This window comes from Asparagus officinalis, chromosome 3 (assembly GCF_001876935.1).
Source record: "Asparagus officinalis chromosome 3, Aspof.V1, whole genome shotgun sequence".
Lineage (NCBI taxonomy): Eukaryota > Viridiplantae > Streptophyta > Magnoliopsida > Asparagales > Asparagaceae > Asparagus > Asparagus officinalis.
The window spans coordinates 38446750-38461672 of NC_033796.1; the positions used below are offsets into that span (position 1 = coordinate 38446750).

Below are 14923 nucleotides of genomic sequence, written 5' to 3' on the forward strand. Positions count from 1 at the left end.
ATTAAATTTCAAGATGATATATATTAATCATATTAATATTATGTATGTGCCTTATATATAGGTGCACACACACATATATACACTAGTTGAGATGCACGTGCAATGCACGTGGTTGAATATCATGATTATTTAAATTGATAAAAATAGAATAAAAATAAAAAAGAAAATAAAGATTTTTGTGGGATTGATCATCAACTCAATAATCTTTCTTTCAAATGAAATACTATCAATGTTTTTCTTCAATCCAGACTGTCACCATATGACCTACTATTTGTGTGTTATACACATTGATCTAGCACAATATCTTTGTTTATTAGTATCTTGAAGTCTTCAAAAGATGGGTGACCATTCAATTCGCAAAGGAATTTTGCATATGAATTTACTTGCAATATGTCCATTAAACTTTTAGTTGTGATTTAACTCATATTCACACTAACTTTAAATTGTTGTTTCACTCATATTTATATTATCTAATAATATTCTCATTCGATTTTATAGCTCATTCTTCATATCATAGAAGTAAAATTGTAAGTATAAACGATTATTTTCTCATGAAATTAGAGCAGGAATTTTATAATATATTTTACCATGCGTTCTAAATATAAAAAGAAATTTTCTTCGATGCAATGTACCCATCAAATCTCGCCTCAAACGATGTAAATGAAAAATGTTATTATTACTCACTTGCCTGGGTTATTGTATTGTATATAGGATATATACAATAGTTTCGTTTATTTTCTGATTCTCACGGCAAAAAACGCAAGAGTGGTAGTCATGCATATTTTCTGACTTTACTTACTTTTGTAATTAACGTTCAATAATTACACGAGACTATTAGTCCCATTTTTTTAAAAAATGATTTTTTACAAAATCAACCTTTTTTTTGTCGATCTTGATGATGTGGCAAAAAAGAGGTTAATTTTGTTAAATATTATGCAAAACAGGTGATTTGTCTAATATTTTAAATAGTGATCTTTTTAAAAATTCTCCTAAAAGAAACTGTTAATTCAAGATACAAAACGGGTGAAAAGACCTAAACATTCTGGTGATTAATTGACCCATAAATAGGGAAAATAATAATTAAAATAAAAGTATATTTAAATTAAACCTAACAAGGCACTTCAAAGAATGAAGCATGAAATGAATTCAAGAAATTATTAAAAAATAATTAAAGAAAAAACTAATTTAAAAAATCTGAGATCGAGGGATAGAGGGAGAGAAGACCTCACCGACATGAATTCTATTTCTCTCCGAATGTGACAGCAAAATTGGTGGAGAATGAGTGAGAAGAAAAGTGAACAGAATAGGTGACAAAATGAGTGTGCTTATATAGTTAGGTTATTAAGATATTTGTCCTAAAATCTTAAATACATACATATTAGGCCCTAACATCTTTGTAATTGCTCATTTACAGCAATATTACTATTCATTATTAATCATTTTATTATATAAGATTATAAGACACTTTTTAATAAATTATAAAGTATATACATGCAAACCTCGATGCTTATAGTCAATAGGTGGGCTCCATAAAATAGGTTGATTTTACACTATAGTTTGCTATTAGTAATAATGTTGGCAATGCTATTACCTTTCCTCTGTATCTTATTATTCACGTTTTTTATGTAAGTCCTCTTTTGCTAATCACTCAATTGGCTATATTTAATTAGTTTTTATAATATCAGAGGTTAGAATATTCTCTTCTGTTTAAAAAGTGTTGACAAAATTTTCTTAAAAAATATATGCACATAATAGAATAATATATACTTCAGTTCAACTCAAATGTTAGCTTGAAGCCATTTAGAGTGAAGTCATTTCTACGCTAAAAGGGTGATATAGTGATTACACAACGCAGAAGTCAAAGAAGAAATTTCTACAAAGAAAAAGTAATTTAATATGTTAAATTAACAACTAATTTATAAAATATACACGTCCAATGCAGATAGCTATAGAAATCAATGTATATATCTTCATAAAAATTTTATAGTAAGTGACCAACTATAATCATCCTAATTTAAGCATAAATAATTATTATTTTAGTCACTAATTTGATACGCGTAACTATGGAATAAATCTCAAGTAAAAAATAGAAATTGATATTGTATTATCCTATAGGTAAATAAATAAATGATATTAGAGCTTCTCTTTATATTAAATTTAAAAATAAGAATTTAATTTATTAAGCGCTAAATATTAGTTTATGCGAGAAAGTAAAGTAATCTATAGTCTACATACCCATATAGTCAATCAATCAAACGTACTAAATTTTGTAACAAGTTTACAGTGTTTATTGCAAATTTTATAAAATTTTTAGGGTTGTTTGTGTTATTTGTATGTTTTTAATGTGTTTATAGGTTTGAAATTTTTAAGCTTGTTTTTAAAATTTTTGAATATTTAGGGGTGTTTTTGCATTTTTCAAAACTTACAAAATACTTTCTCCAAAGTCTAAAACTTTTAGCTTTTAGCCAGCATATGTTTTTCAGATTTCTCACTAAATTGAATAAGTAGAATTTACAATTTTTAAGATGTTTTAATAAAATTTTGAATTTGTAGGGATGTTTTTGTAATTTAAAAAACTTGGAGGATATTTTTACAAAGCTAAACTTTAGGTACTCGCTAGCACACAGAGGCGTAGCCAGTGAAGGCTTGCCCTGGGCAGCTGCCCAGGGCAAGAATTCACACTAAGATGCATATAAGAAACCATGAAGAGCAAGAACCCTACTTCCATGTTAGCCACTATTTCAATTTAGACAGGACCGGAAACCCCAAATTAATCAATCGAGTCCTCTGAGCGCCGACCAGTTGCTTTCTCCTATATATGATCCCAGCCTTCTTCTTCTAATTGAGATTCTGCCCCAACTCAAGTCCCAACCTTCCTAATAAAAATCCAAAAGGCTCCACCGCCCATTAGTTCAAACCTCCAACCAACGATGATCTCTTCTGATTGAGATTCTGCTCCGCCGCCGCCGCGATCTCATCGGCAAGCCAGACCTCATGAAGCCCGTCCAGTTCGTCTCTACCGGCACCGTCATGCCGGACCAAGAGATCGAGAAGGAGAACGATATCTCCGACTCCCCGACTGCATCATCTCCGAAACCCTTTATTTTTCGCCCAGGGCAAAAAAGATTCCTGGCTACGCCACTGCTAGCACATATTTTTAGATTTCTCTGTGAACTAAAATAAGTAAAGAATATGAATTATATCGAACGTATCTCCTTTATTCAATAACATGTTAAGTCTCATTATGAACGTGATAAACCATTTAATTACCAATTCAAAGAAGATAGGATAATTAGAAAAGATTAGGATAACAATGTAATATTCAAAAAAAAGTTAAGGGTAATATTGAGCATGGAATTTTTTTTCCAAACTCGTACTTTTAAAGGGATTATGATATGATATGATATACGTATACATATATACATACATATACATAATATTTAATAATTAAGTAAATATTGAATATATATTCTAAGAAATATAGTTAATATTATATATAATAAATCTTACATGTACAAAATAAGAAATAGTAAAGTATTAAAATAAATATATTTATTTCATGTGCATTAAATATTTTTGAAGAATTTAAATTAAAACCTTTAAATAAATATACTCATATGAAATATATTTAATTAATAATTAAATTCTAATGTACTCAAAATTAAATATTAAATAAAATTAAAATTAAATATATTAATAGGTAATATTACATATATTAACATTTAAATTATCTATATTACATGTGTTCATTTGAAATATTTAAAATAATTAAAATTTTAAATATAAAACTAAATATACATATAAGGCGGTTTTCCGGTATTCGTCCGAAGTGAAGGAGGGTTTTCTGATGTTTACCCTAATATAAAATATTAGATTCACCTGATGATAAATACTTTGATTTAGCGCTTGATGTAAGTTTCATATTCTTTTGCCAATGGATCCCATATACTTTTTTGTATATCAATTTCTATTTGGAATGAAAAAAGATATAAGTCGTGCATATTCATCCTCCACAACTTGAAATCCATCTCAATCAAACTTTTTCCATCTAGATATATTTTTGCACTCTCCATGTTGCAAAAGCTTTCCTCTCCTTAGCAGTACTAAAAAAAACCACTCTCCATGTGTTAATGTTGAATTAAAGCAGTCGAAGTCTATGTCCAATATCTACACAGAGGTTTGACCTGTGTCAAGGCAACAAAGACTACATATATAAATGCTGCAACACTGTAATTGAGTACACTTCAACTAACTACACATGGAATCAGTCAACAATACCAAGCTTGATAATCATAGTTCACAACCTAAACTGCAATCCAAGCTCCAATCTTAAGCTCACATTGTACAAGAATTGAACATGTTGTAAACTAAGAACCTAAGCCTGCTCTCTCTTTTACATAAAAAAGATAAGTTCCCTCAGAAAGATAGTAAGTGTCAAATTCAGTTTTAACTGTTGCAATTAAGTAATAGCTAACGATAGATTGGTTAACTGCTCCTTCCTATTTTCTGTACTGACAAAGTCTACTGTTGTATTTTATGAAATAAGAATCTGTTCAAGATCTATTGTCCATAGATGGGCTAACTACTCCTTCCTATGTCTACACTGGCAGAAAGTCTATGGTGGTATCATCTGAAATGAGAATCTATATCAGATCTTCATAGTGTAAATGGTTAGCAATTAAGAAGACAGTATCCTGGACATAGCTTTTCTATAAAAATAACAATCTAACACAAAAGCTTTCAGTATTAGGAAATTAATTAGTTTGATGGTTCAAGTAGATTTTGTGTCTTTGTGCACAAACCATGTGCATGATTTTCCAGTTTGAGTTCAAGTTATTGTGGCTAATGCAGATCTTTGTGAAACATTCATTTTGTGAGAACTTTTGACATAGTAAGTAACACTAAAACATTTGATGTGTTTGATATGGAGTTCCATATGTTGTAGGTCTGAAGGAAACTAGATATTAAATATGTCTTAACTGAAGACTGTAATTCTGTGCATCAATACCATAATTGTTCCTCTTTGTTTAGACTGTCTAGGAGTATTTTGGGATGTTGATCCGTGGTGCATGTGCCTCAACTATTTGATTGTTGAGTTATATTTAGCTAGTTTTTCTGTTTAATATATTTTCAGGTATTGGAGAATTTTTCTAAGTTTCTTTTTCAACTAATTGATATTTTCTATTCTCTCTCTGGTTATTTGAGCTAGTTACACCAAAAGTACATGTAAATAAACCTGAAACATACTGTATGCCTTTGGTGCAGAGATATGGTCCAGTTATTTCCACCATTCCCCAACAGTTATCAAGACTACAATTCAAAATGGTCGATAATGCCTGAAGCTTGTACTCCAATTAAGTGATTGACTGAATTAAGGTTCTCTAACATATATATGTCCCGGTTTGTGCCATATTATACCTTAAGTTATTACCAACGTGTACCACTCCTGTCAACAACATATATAAGTAGTAGTAAAGATAGTAGTAGTAAAGATCTTGTGAATATCGCAAAAACTAAGTTGCTATGACACACTTAATACATTGAAAGTAGTAGTAAAGATCTTGAGAATATCGCAGGAAAAAAAATCATAAAAGTACTTAACTAGATAGATCCATATCAGGTTCATTTTAACCGCATAAACTCCAAACAAACATTCAGGTCCAAAATCTAATAAAATCACAAATGTCCCTAATAAAATTATTAAAAATTACAAATAGGACTTGAAGAAGCAATTGAAGCTCACAAAATGAAAAATTACAAAATAAATAAATCCAATTTTTTGAGAAGAAATAGCTTTTACGTTAATGAATCTTACCTCAGGGATCGACGAGATTAGTAGCTTGACGACGTTATCCGCAGCACCTAAGAAATTTTTTGGAAATCGGAGAGATCGGAGAGGAGAGAAAACCAACGGCGAAACCAACGGCGACGAAACCAACGGCAAACCCTAGAAAACGGGGACTAGCTCGACGACGAAACCAACGGCGACGAGATCGGAGAGATCGGAGAGGAGCTTGGAGATGAGATCCGATCCGAAAATAGCGACGAGATCTTGGCCACGGCAATTTTAGGGATCGGAAAATTTTGGAGACGATTTTAGGGATTTCATTTGAGAGAGAGAGAGAGAGAGAGAGATATTTGGTTGCGGTCAGATCGGGCTTAAGAAACTCAACTCCTAGACCCACTAACAAATATTAAGCCCATGAACAATTATTTGATCTATGGCAACATTTTCCATTAAATGTTGTATTAGTTACCGTAAACCGTTACGATAGATATCTAACGCAACAGTTAGAACCGTTGCGTCTTAACCGCTACAATAGATCAATTATGTGGTAGTGTGTGTGAACCTTAGTTCATTGATGTGTTGACCATGTCTTGTTTTCCATTTTACTATGTGAAAATATCAAACGCTAAAGTGTTGCATGAACTTATGACAAATTCACTGCTTTGTTTAAGGAGAGTTATCTCAAAAGTAACCAATGTCAAGGGGATTTTGTGAAATTAACCCTATAAGTACACTTTGCACTTTTAAAAAAGGATCTTAAGAAGGTGGAGAAGGCAGAGATGAAGAAAAGACAAATAATCTCTTACACTAGTAATTTATAATTTAATCTATGCTAAAGAATGTCATACATACCACGATAAAAAAAAAGAATGTCATACATACCAATTAGATTCATTCATTATTTTATTTATAAACGAGTCAAATCTTAATACCCAAAATATACTCATAACCAAGTATTAATCCAGATTCAGCTGTTTGTTCTGAAATGTACAATATCTCTCCTCCGTTTTATTCATTCTAAATTTGTTTCTGAAACCAAACACCCGAGAAAGAAAACTTTTACTATTGAGGCAAAGGAAATGGTAAAATGTATAGTTGGGTTCTCATTATTGGTTCCTTAAAGCTTTAATATTTTGAAATTAGGCCCTCAAATCAGTAAAGTTATTTCATTTAGCTTTGATTTGGGAAAATATTTCATTCACGTTAGCATTTATTAAGGAAACAATTAATACCGTTATTTTTTAATTGTTAAAGTGGAATAATTTTTCGCTAGAGTGGAATATTTTAGTGGGATAAATAGGACCAATTTTGTGAAGCAGTATATTTTGATAAAATAACGTGGGATAAATTTTTATAATCATGAAATATATATTTATGCATTTTGAAGATATAAATAATATTTATGTATTTTAAATTTACTATTATTGATTGATAATTGGTTACAAGAATGTTCTTTACTATTAAATAACTTTTGGTTAGACTATAAGATATTGATAATTATTATTATAATGATGGTCTAATGATGGTGATAACCATAATAGGAAAGAAGAAAAAAAAATATAAAAAAATAACAAAATAAATATGAGTTCTAATTTTTTACCACCTAGTTCCAAGATAAAATTTGGAATAATTTGAGAAACTAGAACTCTCATTTGTATAGAAAAATAAAAAAAGTGGGATAATTTTGTATCATTATCCAATTCTAGTTTTGTTAGAGTTCTTGACTAACAGTGTAAAATTTTGTTCTAGTTTTAGTTCTATGTGACTAACACTTAAAAAATTTATCCCACAAATTATTCCGGTTCCAATTTTAATTTCTAGGTGACTAACCCCCCTTAAAACTTTTTTTAGAACCTGTTATAAAACTATTTTGCATGAAGGGTATTGAGGCTAGAAATATACCTTCTTATTTGTGATTAACAACGAGTAATGGGACTAATTTGAAAATAACTAATAAGATTTGAGGTAACTTGCTAGCAATTTCAATAATTTAAGGAGCTATTCAAAATATTAAATATTTAAAGGACGAATATTGAAAAGCCTTTTCTATTTGGGCCCGAGTCTCGGGTCTCTACGTATAAAAATACTATCTCATACGATTGGGGCTTCGGCCGGTCCCTTTCCTAAAACCCCGACGAGAAGGGTAACGAAAGAGGAGAGCAAGCGAGCGAGCGCGCGCTTCTCTGCTTCCTTCAGCGATGGTGAGTTTTCATCAAATTCCTCCAAAAATTTCTCAAGATTTCTCTTCTCTTTATCTATTTTTTTGTTGCTGAAATTGTTATTACTGATTTGATGCTCAAATTTCGCTGTTGCAGTTCTCAATCGCCGCGATCAACGACCCCGAGTCCTGCGGCCAGTGGGAACCCCTCGCGCCGACGAAAGAAGCCCAGGTTCACACTCGATAGCTCGTATGCGAATCTTTGATTGTTTTTCTGATGTTTCTTGCAAATGCGTGAAATTTGATTGGTATAATTGGGGTCGGAGAAGTCAGTGTAGAAATTAGGGTTTGAATTCGAGGGCGTAGATGATTTTGCTACGATAGGGTTTATTTAGTCCCACATTGGCAAATTAGTTCAACCTCTAGGAAGTTCAGTTCTTTCAGTTCTTCATATATTTCGCTATGTTTTTAATGTTTGATTTTAAGAGAATACTGAGGGATAAAGTTGTGGTTGATCGAAGAGGTTAATGTGAAGTTGGCAGTATTGAAAGCCATCCACCGGCGGCTCATATTGAGCCACAATTTGCCAGACTTCTCTGTCGACTACAGAGTTTGAACACATTGATGGGTCCCACATGATTTGGACGTGTTTTCAAGTCATGCTTGAATTCGGAATTCGGATTGGGGAGTTGTTTGGCTAGTTGGACTCCTGTTTGGATTCAGATTGGGGAGTTGTTTGGCTAGTTGACTCATGTTTGGATTCGGATTGGGGAGTTGTTTGGCTAGTTGGACTCGAAATTGAGGGAGATTATAAATAAAAATTGTCTAGGGTCTCTCTAGTTTTGATAGTAAAAATTGATATTTATTTTGGCTTTGTAAGAGAGAGATTAGGGTTTCTAATCTTCTTCGTCTTCGTTGTAACCTCTTGATAAATAGTGGATTGTCGATCTTGCCGGTTGTGGACATAGGCATCTTTCCGAACCACAATTAATCCTTGTCTTTTTCCTTGTGAGTTAGTTGCACATCAGTGTTTGACACAATAATTGGTATCAAAGCTACGATAGTTCTTCCTACTGGAATCAGAGAAGATGGAGTCGAGTTCTAACTCGGATGTCAGATATTCAAAGGGTGCTTCAATCTACGGGATTGAGAAGTTTAATGACCAGAACAATTTCAGTTTGTGACAAACACAAGTTAAAGACGTTCTCATCAAGGAGAAGCTTTACAAGGTGTTGAGAGCGGTAAAACCCGGCAACATGGAGAAGGATGATTGGGAGGAGCTCGACTTGAGTGCGTGAAACACTATTCGTCTATGTCTATCAAAGGATGTCGCCTACAACTTTCAGAAGGAGACTTCATCCAAACATATCTGGGATAAATTGGAGAGTAGATATCAGAAGAAGAACCTCACGAGCATGCTTTATCTGAAGAAGAGGTTATACAAGTATCGGATGGATCCAAGTAATTCTATGAGCGATCACATAAATGAGTTCATGAAGATTATTACCGATCTGTCCAACCTTGATGATATTGTCAAAGATCAAGATAAAGCTATTATCTTGATGTGTACTTTGCCGGATTCTTATGATACACTAGTTGACACGTTGTTGTATGGAAAAGAAAAGATATCTTTTGAGGAGGTTACATCGACGATGTTGTCGAAGGCTTCTAGGAAGCAGGATGATAGTAAGGAGGAGCAGGGTGAAGGATTGTATGCAAGAGGAAGATCAGAGAAGACTGGGAAGAATAGGAGTCGGTCCAAGTCCCGAAACCGAAAGAATGTCGAGTGCTATTTTTGTCATCAAAGGGGTCACATGAAGTTTGATTGTTCGAAGCTGAAAGCTAAGGCCAATAAACAGGAGATGAAATCAGGTAAGCAAGAAGAAGCATCAGTGGCTCAGGCTTCTTACGATGATGAGCCAGAGGAAGTTCTGATGAGTACTTCACACAGTTATTTATCAGACGGCTGGTTGTTAGACTCGGATGCATCCTACTATATGTGTCCTCACAAGGAGTAGTTTTCTACTTACAGACCGGTTGAAGGTGGAAACGTCTTGATGGGTAATAATGTTACTTGCAAGACGGTTGGGGTAGGCACAGTTCGAGTTCAGATTTTTGATAGGGTGGTGAGAACTCTGACAGAAGTAAGGCATGTTCTAGCTTTGCGGAAGAGTCTGGTTTCTATGGGAACTTTGGAGTTCAGTGGCTATAGGTTTGTAGGGGATAATGAGATTCTAAAAGTTCTTCATGAAGACAAGGTGATGATGATAGGTAAACGACATGGTAATCTATATTTCCTTGAGGGAAGGTGATTACAGGAGCTATTGCGGTGTCCCAGATCAAGGAATCTGATTTGATATCTACTCGATTGTGGCATATGCGCCTTAGGCATATAAGTCAGAAGGGTATGACCATTCTCAGCAGACGTGATCTGCTTGGCGGTGAGAAGATATCAAAGCTTGACTTCTGTGAGCATTGTGTATTTGGGAAGCAGTGTAGGGTGAAGTTTGGCACTGCAGAGCATCGTACCAAGGGTATGTCAGATTACATTCATTCGGATGTTTGGGGTCTAAGCAAAGTCAAGTCTTTGAGTAGAGCTAAGTAGTTCGTGACATTTATCGATGACTTCTCGTGGAGAGTTTGGCTGTACACCATGAAGGAGAAATCTGAAGTCACCGATTTATTTATTAGATAGAAGACAATAGTCAAGAAGCAGACTGGCAGAGTTAAGCGGATTCGGTCAGATAACGGGGGTGAGTACACCTCTGATCCGTTGGAAGAGTACTGCAGGAAGCAAGGTATTGTCAGACATTTTACAGTGGTGCGAGCACCTCAGCAGAATAGAGTAGTAGAGCGTATGAATCACACCCTACTAGAGAGCACGGTGCATGTTATCAAATTCTCGTTTGGATAAGTGTTATTGGGCTAAAGCAGTAAACACGGCGTGCTATCTCGTGAATCGTTCACCGAATACATCCATTGATTCGAAGACACCTATTGAAGTATGGTCTGATACTCCCTTTGATTACAGTCATTTGAAAATCTTTGGTTGCCCTGCTTATTTTCACGTTCAGGAAGATAAGATTGGTGTGAGAGCTCGAAAGGATATTTTTTGGGTTATCAAAATGGTGTGAAAGGATACAGATTGTGGTGTTTTGAGTGGAAGAAATGTGTAATCAGTCAGGACGTGACATTCAATGAGTTGGCCATGCTAAACTCAAAGAGTGTCGATGTGGGAGATATCATCTCGGCTGGAAACATTAGTTCGGAGGGAATCAGGTTGGGTGTAAGTGGTGAAGATTTTTTGAAAGTGAAATTCACAACTTCATCGGTGTCTACTGATAAGGCAACAGTAGAATTAGAGGTTCCGGATGAGGGGCCTATTCAGCAGCAACAACCCTCCTTGGTAGACGATAGAGAGAGAAGACCCAATGCGGAGAAGGCACCAGTTCGTCACGGTTTTGAGGATATGACAGCCTATGCTTTATGCTTTATCTGTGTATGGAGATGAGCTCGTTACCTACAATGAGGCTATGAGAGGTGATCGTAGCAAGGAGTGAATGACGACTATAAGGGAGGAGATGAAGTCCCTTCATAAAATCATACTTGGGATTTGGTGGAAGCACCAAATAGGAAGAAGCCGATTGGGTGCAAGTGAGTCTATACGGTGAATGATGGCTTTCTAAGCTCTGATGGAAGTATATGTGTACGGTACAAGGTAAGATTAGTGGCAAAAGGGTATGCACAACTAGAAGGTGTTGACTATAATGAAGTTTTCTCTCCAGTCGTGAAACACACCTCTATCCGGGCCCTTTTAGCAATGGTTACGCAGTATGATATGGAGCTCGAGCAATTAGATGTCAAGACTGTATTCTTGCATGGAGATTTGGAGGACATTTATATGTCACAATCCAGTGTATTTACAGTTGCTGGTAAGGAGAATTATGTGTGCAAACTGAAGAAATCATTGTATGGATTAAAGCAATCGCCACGATAATGGTATAAGAGGTTTGACACATTTATGATACTGCAGAAGTTTACACGGAGTGAGCTTGATCATTATGTGTACTTCATGCAGGTTGGTGGTTCTTTCATATATTTGTTGCTCTATGTTGATGATATGCTTATTGCCTCACATAGTATGGTGGAAGCTAACAAGCTAAAGAGGAAGTTGAGTTCCAAGTGAGATGAAAGACTTGGGTCCTGCGAAGAAGATACTTGGGATGAATATTGTTCGAGATAGGAAGAAGGGGAGGTTGTGTCTTTCTCAGAGGTGGTATGTGGAGAAGGTGTTAGCTCGTTTTGGGATGCAAAAAGCAAGTTAGTACTCCGTTGGCTCCTCACTTCAAGCTTTCAGGTTTGCAGTCCCCTACTACTGAGGTGGAACGTGAGTACATGTCTCAAGTTTCGTATGCTAGTGCAGTTGGTAGACTTATGTATGTTATGGTTTGTACTCGTCCAGATCTTGCACATGCGGTCAGCTTGGTTAGTCGGTATATGGCAAATCCGGATAAACAGGCAGACTGTCAAGTGTATTTTACGATATCTTCAAGGATCGTTGGATGTCGGTTTGGTTTATTCGGAGACTGGAGAGTCATATGCGAGAGGGTTTGTGGATTCGGACTATGTTGGTGATTTGGACATGCGTCGGTCTACCAGCGGGTATTGTTTTGTTCTTGCCGGCAGTCCGATTAGTTAGAGGTCTATGTTAGTCTGCTGTGACGTTGTCTATTACAGAGGCAGAATACTTGGCAGTAACAGAGGCGATTAAGGAAGCGGTGTGGATATATGGCTTGGTTGGCGACTTGGGTATATCTCAAGAGGTTGTTGAAGTGCACTGTGACAGTCAAAGTGCAATTCATCTTGCGAAGATTCAAGTCCATCATGATCGCACCAAGCATATTGACGTCCGGTTTTATTTTATCCTTGAGATAATTGAGAGTGGCAAGATTCGATTGACGAAGATTGACACTAAGGAGAACCCGACGGACATGTTGACAAAGGTTGTTTCAACAGTCAAGTTTGAGCACTGTCTCAACTTGATCAATGTTCTTCGGTGTTGAGGCCCTTCGGAGCGATTTAATGGCGATGGTTGTTGAAGAGATCAGAGGTTACTTGGGTGATGAAGACTATTGGTGGCTTACTAATTTCGCCAAGGTGGAAATTGTGAAGTTGGCTGTATTGGAAGCCACCCACCGGTGGCTCATATTGAGCCACAAATTGTCAGACCTCTCTGTCGAGTTCAGAGTCTGAACACACTAATGGGCCCCACATGATTTGGACGCGTTTTCGAGTTATGTTTGGATTTAGATTAGGGAGTTGTTTGGCTAATTGGACTCCTGTTTGGATTCAGATTGGGGAGTTGTTTAGCTAGTTGGACTCCTGTTTGGATTCGGATTGGGGAGTTGTTTGGCTAGTTGGACTCGAATTTGAGGGAGGCTATAAATAAAGATTGTCTAGGGTTTCTCTATGTATCTTTTGACAGTAAAAATTAATATTTGTTTTGGCTTTGTAAGGGAGAGAGATTAGGGTTTCTAATCTTCTTCGTTTTCGTTGTAACCTCTTGATAAATAGTAGATTGTTGATCTCGCCGGTTGTGGACGTAGGCATCTTGCCGAACCACGATTAATCCTTGCCTTTTTCCTTCTGAGTTGGTTGCACATCCGTGTTTGATATGAGTGTATCTTCTCTTCGGGAGCTTAGCGATCCTCATGGGAGCTTGAGGATAGACGATTCTCATGGTAGCTTGAGAATAGAAGCGTCAGATTGAAGCGTGAAACGAAACGGCGGAGCGCGAAATCGAAGCATGCAGTTTTCAGCCATGAGTCGACTGAAGCCTGACATGAGTCGACTCATGAGTCGACTTACGAAACCCGCTCAAGTTAACAAAAGATTCTGCTGAGCCGACTTATGAAATCATAAATCGACTCAAGGGGGTTCGTGCACGTTTGAGTCGACTTATGATAAATTTGGGCTAACCTGCTGGGATTTGGTTTTTAGGGTTTGTATAAATTAAAACCCTGTTTAGGGATGCCTAATCAAAATTTCGTGAGATTTGAGATTAGAGAGGATTGTTCTCTATTCTAGAGATTGTGAGAGAGATTTGTAAAATAATTGATACTCATAATCTAAAGAATGTATTTTCCTTCGTCAAAACTGAATTGTCTTGTGTTTTCTATTATCTTCTTCTCAACCCACATTTGATAATTTCGCGATCAAAGGTGCTCGCATGACGACTCGTATCAAGTTGGTATCAGAACAATCAGATCCTGTGAAGGGGATATCTTGTGTATGGTCCTTACTCGATCGCAATACAAGAAGCTAGGAGTAGGTGATATCCTTATTTCTTTGGAAGAGGTCCAGAAATTAAGGAAGAAGAAGATGACTGAAAGTGACAACTCATCGAGAAGACGCTTCTTAATCTACGACGTCATGTCTTTTAACCGAAGATGTTAGAGGATGTTACCAAGTACGTTAAAGGGTGTAAGTTATGTTACATTTTGAAGCCTTCTAACAGGAAACGAGGATTGTACCTATCATTACCAGTGCCTTCTAAACCGTGGGAGAGCATCTCTATGGATTTCTTAGGAGGGTTGCCAAAGACCAAGCACGAACATGATTATTTGTACGTTGTGATGGACCGGTTCAGAAAGATGATGATCTTGATTCCTTGCAAGAAGATCGTGACGAGAGCGGGTGCAGCGTAGTTGTTCTTTGAGCATGTGTGGAAACACTTTGGGTTGTCGAGTTTGATTATTTTGGATCGGGATAGCCGGGTTCTCAGGTATTTTTGGGATTCTTTGTGGAGTTTGATGGATACTAGATTGAAGAAAAGCACGACATTTTATCCACAAATAGACGAACAAACAGAGGTAGTCAACCGGACTATTGTACACATGTTGAGGGGGTATAATTCCAGGCATCCCAAGACTTGGGATGAGAGCTCACCATATCTTCAGTTTGTATTCAATCAGGCT

The 14923-nt window shown here is 35.9% G+C and overlaps 1 protein-coding gene across 2 annotated transcripts in view; it reads left to right on the forward strand.

The window, feature by feature from the left end:
- The window catches only part of LOC109833848, a 30381-nt gene continuing 23340 nt past the window's right edge, over nucleotides 7883–14923 (forward strand). The window contains exons 1-2 of one of the 2 annotated variants that reach the window (XM_020401674.1): nucleotides 7883–7989; nucleotides 8104–8178. In XM_020401674.1, coding sequence (XP_020257263.1) covers nucleotides 7987–7989; nucleotides 8104–8178 — 78 coding nt within the window. In that variant the 5' untranslated portion in view covers nucleotides 7883–7986. The remainder of the gene's footprint in view (nucleotides 7990–8103; nucleotides 8179–14923) is intronic. The other variant, XM_020401673.1, reaches the window with a different exon arrangement.